Source organism: Haliaeetus albicilla, chromosome Z (assembly GCF_947461875.1).
Source record: "Haliaeetus albicilla chromosome Z, bHalAlb1.1, whole genome shotgun sequence".
NCBI lineage: Eukaryota > Metazoa > Chordata > Aves > Accipitriformes > Accipitridae > Haliaeetus > Haliaeetus albicilla.
In genome coordinates this window covers 11191669-11205280 of record NC_091516.1, presented here as the reverse complement: position 1 = coordinate 11205280, position 13612 = coordinate 11191669, and the positions used below count along the sequence as shown (strand labels likewise).

The window sequence follows — 13612 nt, the reverse complement described above, 5'->3', positions numbered from 1 at the left end:
AATGTGATCTTTATGAAGCTGGCAATATAAGCGGCATATTGTTTTTCTCCAGCAATAGTGCATTATTCTGAACTCCAGATAGAGATGACTGATGGTTTTGGAGTAATTCTGAGTCTAGTCAATTGGTTCCACTGTTGATAATTAGCCCTATACTGCAGTGTGTAATGCTTTGCAAGGAAATCCACAGTAATTCTTTTCCAGTTGGAAATTATGGAAACATCACATTGGCCCTTGGTGTTACTAAAATACAATCCCTCTCTCCTTTTTTTCCCCAACTTAATTGCATGGAGTTCATTTCTAAGATGTTTCACAGAGGTGCATGTAGTCAGTTCTGGCCTATACTTTCAAAGATGTCTATAAATCTGTGTTTAACAGTTGATAAGCTGCTCTAGGCAGAGCCGTTGCCAACTCTGGTTTATAATCCTGCGCATGAACAGTGCCTCCCTCCTATGCAAGGCAGGTGCTTCTGGTTCTCCAGGGTTCCCAAGTCACAGCGACTCCCCCAGGGAAGGGGCTTGCTCCTCAGATCCAGAGCAACCCACCAGAAGCCAATGCTTTGTACAGATTTCAGCAAACAATTGAGGGCTACCAGAAACACAGTGACAAGACAGGCACTGTCTGTCAGATGGGAATGGTGTGAAACCAGAGCAGAGCTGGGAGATAAAAATCTAAGGTCTCTTAGGGCAGAGGTTCACAGTAATTTTGTCATCTGGTTTAAGATTACCTTACAATAGCTTTCCTCAAAGCAGAGGGCCAAAAGCTAGTAATGCTTCCTTGAATATATGCAGTTTGTTTCTGCAATTTTTGTGTCAAAGACTGCAGCAGCATTTCCAGAAGTATAAAAGATATTTCATTCAGAATTGGGGGGAAAAAAAAAAAATTAAACTTTAAATAAGTGCAGAGGCAAGCAGCAAGCAAGATGTCACTATTATAGGAGAGAAACACGGTTCAAAAGTGTAACGATACCAAAGGTGTAGGTAAAACCATAGCAAGCATTTTAGCACTATGTTGTTGGGTACATAACAGCTGGTAATGGCATCATAAAACACAGGAAGAATTATCCTTTCCTACCTTCATGTAGGGAGACTAGGTTTTACCTGGAAACATTAGGACTGATAAGGTTTCATCTTTCTAAATGTCTCTGTTCCTTGTTCGAAATGTTAGTGAATTACTTGCTTTGAGAGTAAACGTGGTGTAAGGACTCACATAACTAGCTCTTATTTTCTTGCACAAAAGGGTATAGCCTGTTTTGTATTTGGTTTTGCTTCTCATAGTCACCTCACACTTGTTAATGGTAAACAGTTGCCTGTGATGGGTCTTTTCCAGTCCACATGTTTTCATCTTGCAGATTGGGACAATGAATTAGTATGCTACAAAGAATTAAATGAGGATCTAACCTGTACCTGGCTGCCAGTACCCAGTGCTCCAAATATGGTTAATTATACCGTATTCTTAAAATGGTAAGTCTAAAAGTAATTTCAGAAAATGAAAAGCTGTCATTGCTGTTTGGCATGATTCCTACCTGCCAGAGTTTTACTATGTATTTCATCACAGGTGCCCACCAAAGCTGCTCTATCACTCCCCTCCTCAGCTGGGCAGGAGAGAGAAAATAATAACAAAAGGCTCCTGGGATGAGATAAGGGCCAGGAGATTGCTCAGTAGTTACTATCAAGTGTAAACCAGACTCGACTTAGGGAAAAAATTAGTTTAATTTATTACCAATCAAATCAAAGTAAGATAATGAGAAACAAAACTTTAAAAAATCGTAACAACACCTTCACACCACGCCTCCATTATTCTTGGTATTAACTTTACTCCTGATTTTCTCTACCTCCTCCCCCACAGTGGCACAGGGGGATAGGGAATGGGGGTTGCGGTCAGTACATCACACATATCTGCCGCTCGTTCCTCCTCAGGGGGAGGACTCCTCACTCTTTCCCTGCTCCACTGTGGGGTCCCTCCCACAGGAGACAGTCCTTCACGAACTTTTCCAGCATGGGTCCTTCCCACAGACTGCAGTTCTTCACGAACTTCTCTGGCATGGGTCCTTCCCGTGGGCTGCTCTTCAGTCACAGACTGCTCCAGCGCGGGCTTTCCCATGGAGTCATGGCCATCTTCAGGGGCATCCCGCTGCTCCGTCATGGGGTCCTCCCCGGGCTGCAGGTGGGCATCTGCTCCCCCGCTCCCCTCCATGGGCTGAGGGGGGACAGCCTGACGTCTCACCACGGGCTGCAGGGGCATCCCCTCCTCCCCCGCTCCTCCTCCCCTCCTTCTTCATTGACCTTCGTTGTCTGCAGAGGCGTTCTCTCACATCCCACTCCCCTCTCCGCTGGAGGTTGTCCTTCTTAAATCTGTTGTCCCAGAGGCACTACCACCATCACTGATGGGCTCGGCCTTGGCCAGCAGCAGGTCTGATTTGGAGCCAGCTGGCATTGGCTCTGTAGGACACGAGGGAAGCTTCTAGCAGCTTCTCACAGAAGCCACCCTGTAACCCCCCTGCTATCAAAACCTTGCCATGCAAACTCAATACAAAGAGTCATTGTAAATCTTACCGTGCCTCCAACCCACTGTTTGAAACACTATTGCCAAAGATCACCTTAATCAATTACTTTTATTTGCATCTATTGACTTGCATTGAATATTCAACACTAATGCATTCAAAGTAAAAACAAAAAACCAACAAACAGACAGTAAGCTGGTTTTTATTATACATTATTTTATACCATGTATCCAAGGAGATACCAGATGTGGCACATAAGAAAAATAGATTTTTAAGTATTTTCTTGCAATTAACCCCAGCCAGCAACTAAGCATCAGGCAGCCGCTCACTCACTTCCCTCCAACCCAGTGGGATGGAGGAGGGAATTGGGAAAAAAAAGTAAAACTTGTGGGTTGAGGTAAGAACAGTTTAATAGAACAGAAAAGAAGAAACTAATAATGATAACACTAATAAAATGACAATAGTAATAATAAAAGGATTGGAATATGCAAGTGATGCACAATGCAATTGCTCACCACCTGCTGACCGATGCCCAGTTAGTCCCCCTACCCCTGCTCCCCCCAGTTGATATACTAGACATGACGTCCCATGGTATGGAATACCGCCTTGGCCAGTTTGGGTCAGCTGCCCTGGCTGTGTCCTGTGCCAACTTCTTGTGCCCCTCCAGCTTTCTCGCTGGCTGGGCATGAGAAGCTGAAGAATCCTTGACTTCATCTAAACATTACTTAGCAACAACTAAAAACATCAGCGTTACCAACATTCTTCTCATACCGAACTCAAAAACATAGCACTATACCAGCTACTGGGAAGACAATTAACTCTATCCCAGCTGAAACCAGGACATTAAGTATTCGTTTAATAGACGGAATGAACTTGTAGGGCTAATCTTAAACTGATTACCTTAAAATATGGGTATCTTCAGTTGTGCCTTTTTTGAGAAAGCTAAAACAAAGAAGCCGGGTAAAGTGTAGATAGGCAGATTAAATCAACATCTGCCCATTGGTTTGTTAAAAAAAAAAATAAAAAATTAAGCAGATATATGTCTCTGTACCTGCATTACAAAATATATTTTCCTCATTTTATATTTACATATTTGGGATCTCCCATGAGGTTACGGGTATGTTTAGAAAGAGAGAAGTGAGATCAGAAGACATGATCTTTGCCATGAGACCATATCATGTGGTACACAGGGTACAACACTGTATGCTGTTGGCAAATTCTGATAACTCATTGCTGATTATTTTGCCACATAACCCACCGCTCTGCTTTAAAAAAGAGCTGTGGTTAGGAGCATCTCCTAAAGCTAAGGAAATGTCAGTACATTGGGAAATTCCCCAGGGTGATCTGCACATTGTGGAGGAGCAAAGCAACCACCTCAGTGCTGAGGTTACTCCCCCCATCACCTTCAGTATTTTCCCACTGGAGGTAGCAGCAGGTGCCAACTTGGAATAAGCACCAAACCCCACTGCATTTGCTCTGTCACCTTGTGGGTCTTCTGGAAGCCCTAATTTCTTGGAAGGGGAGAAGCTCCAGTGAAATGGCTCTGCTTCTGTAGAGATGCTATCAGCTGTTGCTAGTTGCTCTTAGAGTCCTCAGCCAAAATCATACTGTGCTGTTCCTAGGCTGCAGGGTTGATGTTATGAACAGAGAAGGCAGAAAAAAGAGTGAAAGAGGAGGTGGGTGGGGAAGAGGGAGGCAATTGCCTCACAGAGATGTTGATTTTCCCAAGACAGAGCCAGGACTTGAACTTCAGTCTCCTAGGCTTCAACCCAGTGGTCTTAAAGAAAAACTTCCTTTGTTCTTTTTTATTGGGTTAAAAGAAAAACAAAAAACATTTGAAAGGGCTTTTTGCTTGTCTAGAAAAGGACATCACCCCTTTCTGTAAGTAACATCAGTTTGACATTGAAATTTTCCTTATCCTTGTTCCTTATGATTTAGTTGTCAGGAAGGAAAGGATTAAAGAAAAACACTCCCACAGAGAAATTCCAACCCAGCATTCGAAATCATGCTTTGAAATATTAATGTCTGAGTCACAACTAGTCTGAAGCAGAAGACAGGGGAACCTTCAAGTGGTTTTGTTCAGTTATTAAATATTGTATCATGATCAGCACATTTAATAATTGAAATATGTAGGTAGGCGATTAGTATGCCTGCCCATTTCTTTAAGAACTTTGAACTGGCACAGTTCTAACCTTGAAAAAAAAACTGTCATGTGTGTGGCAGAGAGTAAATGAAAGACAGATGGGGAAAAAAACCTAGGCAGAACAGGAGGAGCCTCCTATGTGAGGCCTTAAACCTCTTGGACCTTCTATGCCACGTGCATTAGATATACCAGAAATCTACAGGGCTGAGGACTGAGGTGGTATTTAAACATGTCTGTAAAACTCTGATGCGTTGCAGGAACAAAAGTCAGAAGACAGGCATATAACTTGTAAGAGGTTTTTCATACCTTTGTGGTAATTTAGATTCCGGTAACTGGGAAATTTTGCAGTTCAAAAGGAATTTAGGTGCTCATATGGCAGGTGGGAAGTAGACTTTATGAAGTAATTTCTAACCTAATTTTATACCTTCTAAATACTTCTTATATCCCACTGTAAGTACAAAAGAAGACCATACAGATTTTGTCTTGTATCATGCTGCGCCTTACAAGTTTAGAGAATTTAACAGTTCTCCACCATGCAACAAGGATTTGCATGTTTAAATTTGCTAGAATACTAGAATTACACTTGCTGTTTCAAGCTGCTCAGGCTTCACCTTCAAGATTCCCCTGTACTCAACACTGGTGAGGCTGTACCTCGAGTACTGTGTTCAGTTTTGGGCCCCTCACTACAGGAAAGACACTGAGGTGCTGGAGCGTGTCCAGAGAAGGGCAACCAAGTTGGTGAAGGGTCTAGAGGACAAGTCTTATGAGGAGCAGCTGAGGGAACTGGGGTTGTTTAGCCTGGAGAAAAGGAGGCTGAGGGGAGACCTTATCGCTCTCTACAACTGCCTGAAAGGGGGTTGTAGTGAAGTGGGTACTGGTCTCTTCTATCAAGCAGCTATTGATAGGATGAGAGGAAATGGCCTCAAGTTGTGCCAGGGGAGGTTTAGATTGGATATTAGGAAGAATTTCTTTACTGAAGGGGTTGTCAGGCATTGGAACAGGCTGCCCAGGGAAGTGGTGGAGTCACCATCCCTGGAGGTATTAAAAAAACGCATGGACGATGTACTTCAGGATATGGTTTAGTGGGCATGGTGGTGTTGCATTGACAGTTGGATTTGATGATCTTAAAGATCTTTTCCAACCTAAACAATTCTATGATTCTATGCTCAGTTTTGTATGTAGGTGCCTGGAAAACTACCAGTTGCTGTAATGATGCTTTCTGGGGTAGGGGGAGGAAAGAGTAACTATAATCTAATAAAATGGTTGTTTTTCATTCTGCTTACTTTTATCCAAAGGGACAGAATACCAAAACTTTTTCAACGAAACACATCATCATCTTCCATCACAATAGAACGAAAGCATCTCTACATGAAGCGATCTGCATCTATTTGGATAGCAGTGAATTACGCCTATGAGAGCTGTGTGAAAGGAAAGAACATCTCAGTTACACCGAGCAAAGCAGGTACAGCGTCTTCACGAGTTGTGTTACTACAGTGCCCAGCTGAAGTAGTGGTAGCATTTTCTTAAAGTTTATTTCCAAAATTCTAACTCCCAATATATACTTGTTACTTTCACTGATTCAGAGAGCTAAGCTGCAGTTCAGCTTCCTTGGATGTAATCTTTACTGAAGTCAATTGCAGAAGTCTACAGCTTTTAAGGGAGAATGGTTTTACTTTAAATCATTTGCTAGACGATAAAATAGTCATATCCAGAAGAAGATACCTTGACATTTGTGTACAGTATTTAACCAGCTTCCTGTGCTCTCTTTGATGGTTTTCTGTACCTCTTTATTGGTTTACAAAGAGCAGGTTGACTCAGTACCATGCACTTAAGGAATCCTTGTTATAGAGCATGAGCATTTTGAGAAACCTTTTCAAAGTTCAGCTCTTTTCAAAAGCCACTTATCCATTGTGCAGTGCTGCAGGGGAGACATGAAAAAAGAAATCATATTAACTTATGTTCTTTAGAGGTTTATTCAAAGATTCCCTACCATATCTAATCACTGAGATAACTTTAAGAGTTTCCCAAAACTTCGCCTTCTTAGAATAATCATGGTCCAAGTGCTTCTCACTCCTGGGGGCACTACTAGTATAACCCAAATTATCACTATGACCTCCTCTGGGGGCTGTTGGCCACCTTGTGTTTATTGGAGGGAAAGGCAAAAACGTATCTGCACTTAGAATTATATGGCTAATCACGGTTGCTGAAATTGGAAGACGTTCTGGAAATTTTCTATACAATTCACAGTTATAGGTAGTCTTAACATTTTGATTTTGCCTTTCAGACTCACTCAGAATAGCACCTGCTTAGAAAAAGGGTCTTCTTGAAATCAGTAGAAGCATTCACAAAAGAAAGGCAAGAGGAACAACCCGATTTTGTTGATACTATAAAGATTTCGTAATTATTTATTTCCAGTCTTTTTACAGTCTTTCAGTGTTCAGTATTCTGTGCCAAGTGTTTTATTTTTTATAAATCACACCTGACAGACATAATTACCAAAGCTTTCCAGCTTCACTTGCATTTATAACGGCTGCATGTTACCCATTTTAGGGAAGTGCTTGACACCATCTAACATAAATGCTCATCAGATCACAAACCAATTGATAATAAAGTGGGACTTGCCTGCAACTCCTACACCATATGAGCTGAGATACAGAGAGGCACTCACAGAATCCACTTGGTGGACACTGGTAAGTACTTCCAGATGACAATCACTTGAGAACATGAGGTACCTTACTAACAGCTCAGCAGTGCATGGCACGCAAGGCAGGACATCAATAGGATGCAACTGAAAAGGACACACAACATGGATAGCAAGGAGGCACAGCCATGCAGACAATTTGTAGGCAAATCTTACAAAGGTTTCTTAGTTTTGTCTAACAGATCCTAAGCTCTTTGGGAAAGAGAGATTAATAGTTTTATACAGAAAAAGACAGAAGGGAATGTCAGCTGGTTCATTAACATGTCAATGAGACACTACAGCTATCAGCAATGCAAAAGCTGAAGAGGAAATCAGAAATGCTGTACAAACTCAAATCCTGATTACATTTTAAGTGATGGGCAATATTACTCTTTTTGCTGGTATCATTAAATTTTCAAAATGACAAGAGATCAGGTTGCTGTGATTTTTAAGGTAATAATTCATACCTTACACACTTCTGGTTTGCATCAGTTTTCCAGATTTCCTTCTTTGACAAGAAGGGAAATAATTCTTCTGTGATACAAGATCAGTTCCAGATCCATTTTAGGACATGCAACAGTGAGAATATGGTGCAGGAAGAGGGCAATACCTAAAACTAAAGGGACTAAGAAAAAGGTGGAAAACCAGTCATAATTTCAATAAAATCTGCATGCAGCAGCAATGGCTGTTTGTCCTGCCCCTTGCCATCCAGCATATCATGCAAAGGCTTCACCAGCAGGCATGCACATATGCATGATTTATATCACTGAGTCCCTGAAATTGTCTGTTTTTCAAGCTCTGTTATCTGTAGTTGAATGAAGAATATGTGTTTATCAGGTACAACAGAACCCCAAGAAGAAAACTGTCTAAAAAGCAACTGTTGCCACTTCTTGGGCTTCTCTGCTCTCCTAGGAGTCTCTTCGCTTCTTTTGTGCCACCAGAATCTCCCATGTTCTTCCCTTTATATCAGAAGACTTATGTTATTTTTTCCATTTCTCTCATAGCTGGGTGCCACTTTGTTTAGCCACAGCCACTTCAGAAGTACTATGAGAAGCCCGTGTAAGAAAGGTTTCATCTCAGTACAAAGAACATGCAAGTCCTGGAAGGGTCCCCTTGTTCATTGACATACAAGTCGTAGACCATTCTAGGACAGCCAGATACCCAAGCATACTCCACCCAGTAGTGCAATAGGTAGATAACCATGTGCAGACAGTCTGGTATGCAGCATGTGGAAGAACAGAGAGTTAAGAGCAATAAAAATGCATGTCCTACAGGTTCTGGAGACAGGGGAGATAGGAGATTCAAGTTAGTAATGTGAAGGACTGGTAGAGACAGCCACACTGTGTGATGAGAATGACCGAGTACTGAAAGACTACAGCTCATGAATATTCATTATCTCCCATGTCCCAGCTGATCCTGTGAACTTAGGCTGTAAACTCTTCATTATCACATGAATGTAGGCTGCATTTAAAGATGGGACTGGAGGGAAAGGATGAGTGCAGGCATACAAGAACAGAGGATATATAAAGCTAACTGAGAAATAGTGTTTATCAAGAGTAGGATTAATGTACATGTAATGTAATTTAACACTTGGATCTTAAATCCATTTCACTTCCCTCTTGTTCAGTAGGAGATTTGGAGTCTCTCTGTAATACTGTGTGTTGTAGGGGTTTTTTGTGACCAAGTTAGTTTTATTAGCAAAAGTATCCGAAGTTAATTAGTTAACTTTAATAAAAAAGTAAAGCACTGCAGAAAACAAAAAAGAAGAGCTGCTGACCTAATAGTGGAGGATTTGGGTGGGGTTTTGTTGGTTTTGGTTTGGCTTTTGGTTGGGGTTTTTTTAGGAAAGATATATAATTAAGAAAAAACTTCATGGCAGACAAATGCTAAAACTAAAACAAATATTTCAATCTGCAATAGCACTTGTGCCAAACACATCCTAACACCTGGAACTGATCAGACCAAAGGTCTGTTTAATGCAGGGTACTGTGCTCCAGTCACGTCCACCAATGGACACCTGGAGAAGAGTGTAAAATAGTTCAAGCACATAGGAACAGTTTTCTATCATATTTTGTCCTACAGTTTTCAACTCAGGGATTTCCTTAGACACAGGTGGTGTCTTTATTTCAAGAAAATCTCCATTCCCTGTATAGTCACTGGAGCTCCAGTGCCATCATCAGCTGCAGATGCACATTACTTCTGTGGTGTTAAGGCATAGGCAGCCACAAGTTCAGTCCAGCCACGCTCCTTACCACATCAGTCACATGGGTCTATTTAGACATACTGTAACATTTGAGAATAAAGGGATCTTATTTTTTTTAAATATTTAATTTGACCTTGACATCTTGTTCTTCAGAATGCCAACAAGGATCAGGGTTAAGTAAGTGATTATTTTTCAGTATATATAATCATAGAATAAGCTAGGCTGGAAAAGACCTTTAAGATCATCAAGTCCAACTGTAAAGCTAGCACTGCCAAGTCTACCACTAAACCACATCCCTAAGCCCATATCTACGTGTCTTTTGAAGACCTCCAGGGATGGTGTCTCAACCACTTCCCTGGGCAGCCTGTTCCAGTGCTTGACAACCTTTTTGGTGAAGAAATTTTTCCTAATATCCAATCTAAACCTCCCCTGGTGCAACTTGAGGCCATTTCCTCTTGTCCTATCACTTGTTACTTGGGAGAAGAGACCAACACACACCTCACTACAACCTCCTTTCAGGTAGTTGTAGAGAGCGATAAGGTCTCCCCTCAGCCTCCTTTTCTCCAGGCTAAACAACCCCAGTTCCCTCAGCCACTCCTCACAGGACTTGTTCTCTAGACCCAACAGTTTCATTGCCCTTCTTTGGATGTGCTCCAGCACCTCAATGTCTTTCTTGTAGTGAGGGGCCCAAAACTGAACACAGCACTCGCGGTGCAGCCTCACCAGTGCCCAGTACAGGCGAACAATCACTTCCTTGCTCCTGCTGGCCATGCTATTTCTGATATAAGCCAGGATGCCATTGGCCTTCTTGGCCACCTGGGCACACTGCTGGCTCACATTCAGCTGGCTGTTGACCAACACCCCCAGGTCCTTTTCCACCAGGCAGCTTTCCAGCCACTCTTCCCCAAGCCTGTAGCTTTGCATGGAGTTGTGAGCCAGGTGCGTTGCATGGGGTTGCATTGTTGTGACCCGAGTGCAGGACCTGGCACTTGGCCTTGTTGAATGTCATACAGTTGGCTTTGGCCCATAGGTCCAGCCTGTCCAGATCCCTCTGTAGAGCATTCCTGCCATCAAGCAGATCAACACTCCCACCCAGCTTGGTGTCATCTGCAAACTTACTGAGGGTGCACTCGATCCCCTCGTCCAGATCACTTATAATGGTATTAAACAGAACTGGCCCTAATACTGAGCCTTGGGGAACACCACTTCTGACCAGCTGCCATTCACCAAAACTCTTGGGGCCTGGCCATCCAGCCAGTTTTTCACCCAGCAAAGAGTACACACTTCCAAACCATAAGCAGCCAGTTTCTCCAGGAGAATGCTGTGGGAAATGGTGTTAAAGGCTTTACTAAAATCCAGGTAGACAACATCCACAGCCTTTCCCTCATCCACTGAGCGGGTTACCTTGTCATAGGAGGAGATCAGGTTAGTCAAGCAGGAGCTGCCTTTCATAAACCCATCCTGACTGGGCCTGATCGCCTGGTCGTCCTGTACGTGCTGTATGATGGCACTCAAGGTGATCCGCTCCATAACCTTCCCCAGCACCAAGGTCAGACTGACAGGCCTGTAGTTCCTTCTTGTAGATGGGTGTCGTTTGCTAACCTCCAGTCAACTGGGACTTCCCCAGTTAGTCAGGAGTGGTGGTGAATGATCAAAAGCAGCTTGGTGAGCACTTCCACCAGCTCCCCCAGTACCCTTGGGTGGATCCCACCTGGCCCCATAGACTTGTGTCTGTCTAAGTGGTGTAGCAGGTCACTAACCATTTCCCCTTGGATTATGGGAGCTTCATTCTGCTCCCCATCCCTGTTTTCCAGCTCAGGGGGCTGGAGAACAACTGGTCTTACTATTAAAGTCTGAGCAAAGAAGGCATTAAGTACCTCAGCCTTTTCCTCATCCTTTGTCACTATGTTTCCCCCCACATGCATTAAAGGATGGAGATTCTCCTTAGCCCTCCTTTTGTTGCTAATGTATTTATAGAAATGGTCTTTATTGTCTTTTACGGCAGTAGCCAGATTAAGTTCTAGCTGGGCTTTGGCCCTTCTAATTTTCTCCCTGCATAACCTCACAACGTCCTCCTGAGTTGCCTGCTCCTTCTTCCAAAGGTCATGAACTCTCTTTTTTTTATTTTCCCTGAGTTCCAGCCAAAGCTCCCTGTTCAGCCAGGCTGGTCTTCTTCCCCACTGGCTCATCTTTCAGCACATGGGGATGGCCTGCTCCTACACCTTTAGGATTTCCTTCTTGAAGAACATCCAGCATACCTGGACTCCTTTGCCCTTCAGGACTATGTCCCAAGGGACTCTGTTGACCAGTCTCCTAAACAGACCACAGTCTGCCCTTTGGAATTCCAAGGTAGCAGTTCTGCTGATCCCTGTCCTTACTTCTCCAAGAATCAAAAACTATCATTTCATGATTGCTATATGCCTAATTGATTTTAAAAGCAATATTTAGACCTAAACTGTTGCTTACATGTCCTGACTGAGTCGAACAAGTTAATGAAAGAGAAAGTATTGCCTTGGAAGAATGAAAAGACATTGACTAAAATGTGTAGTAATTCCTCTTTTATGATAGGAACCCCTACTTTCAGCTGCAGTCAGAAGACTGGTCCTTGGCTGAGAAAACAGTTAATATAAGATTATGTTTTATTGCTGCCACATAAATTAAACATAATTTGTTTTTAGGTGCCTGTAGAAAGCAGTGCTGTCAATGTCACCATTTCGAATTTAAATGCTATGTCTTCATACATTATTCAGCTCAGATGCATAGACAAGGATGGTCTCCACTGTGTTTGCATTTGGAGTAAAGAGATTTTGGTCCCTCACAGTAAGTGAAATATAGTTTTGTCTTACTGGGAATAAGCATGAATGTAAAAGCCTTTTCAAATATTGTATCATATGAAATAGCATTGTCAGATACTGGTGAAAATACAAAGATCAAACTGATTCAGATGATGGCATGTCTCCATCTTTTTCCATGTTTACCAGAACTCACGAACATGCCAAGAATATCATATAATGCAACTACAGAAATCTCTCCAGGCAGAAGAAGCGTTCTTCTGAAGTGGGAGGTAATGTTCACTTTGAGTCTGGGTACCTTCTGTTATGTCTCTGCTATTAATTTATTACTCTATAGGAAAAAATAGACTTTCTCATTGTATTGAGAATACACTGTATAAGCAAAAGGCATTGTATATTGTACCCTTGTTTCAGGATTCACTGCATTTCTATGGTGGTATTTCGGGTGCTAGAAACTAGCAAGGAAAAACTAGACCAATTTATAAATTTGAGAAATTATTAAAACAGCAATCTCTGGGCTCAAAATCATTGACTAGAATAAAGATTCTTTATGGCTTGCACTGAAAATTGGTGTGCCTCAAGTTTGTCTCTTAGAATTAAGCTTTCCCTGAAGGGTCCTCACAAGTCTTTAGCACATACAAGTGACACACATTGTGTTGCATGTGTTCCTAAGGAGCATTCATATTCTTGAGACACCAAAACCTTTTAGAAAAGCTTGGTAAATCTACTAATTTACTAATTCAGAAATGCAAAGTCATTATAATCAGGACAGAAAAAGAGCCTCTGGCTTAGAAGAACAGCATCTAGCTGCATGCTTCCCATAATGACATTGAAAGTTCAAACCTACATGTCAGAGGCATCCCCTCTTCTGCAGCAGGAGTCATTATCAGCTGACCGACTGTAGCAGATCAGTCAGTTTTACCAGCTGAAGTTCTTTTGGTACGAAATGGACAACTGACAGTCTTGAATGTGTAGTTGAGGGCCCCACAGGCAATTTCAATGAGCAAGGTGTTACTAGAAGTGTTTGCATGGAAACTAATTAATTCTATATGGATTCTGAGAGAAGGACCATCTACAAACTCGAAGAAGTTTGCCATAGGGGACATCTTTGGCAGAAAGAATGGAGACTTGCAGGCTTTTGAAATATCAGAAGATGTGGAAAGTTTTGTAGTTACCCCATGCATTTTTGTTAAGGGAAAGAAAAGACAGCAGAGGAAACGGACTTCTCATCTCCTGATAAGGATGGGAGATCCCCCTTTTCCCTTATCTCCTGAGAAGTAGGCAAAGCTGCACA

General features: G+C 42.3%; 1 protein-coding gene across 1 annotated transcript in view; it reads left to right on the top strand.

Moving 5' to 3' along the window:
* Positions 1-1018: 1018 nt before the first annotated feature.
* The window catches only part of LOC138683801 (interleukin-6 receptor subunit beta-like), a 29467-nt gene continuing 16873 nt past the window's right edge, over positions 1019-13612 (top strand). The window contains exons 1-5 of the mRNA XM_069776282.1: positions 1019-1460; positions 5939-6105; positions 7194-7333; positions 12205-12346; positions 12508-12590. Coding sequence (XP_069632383.1) covers positions 1312-1460; positions 5939-6105; positions 7194-7333; positions 12205-12346; positions 12508-12590 — 681 coding nt within the window. The 5' untranslated portion in view covers positions 1019-1311. The remainder of the gene's footprint in view (positions 1461-5938; positions 6106-7193; positions 7334-12204; positions 12347-12507; positions 12591-13612) is intronic.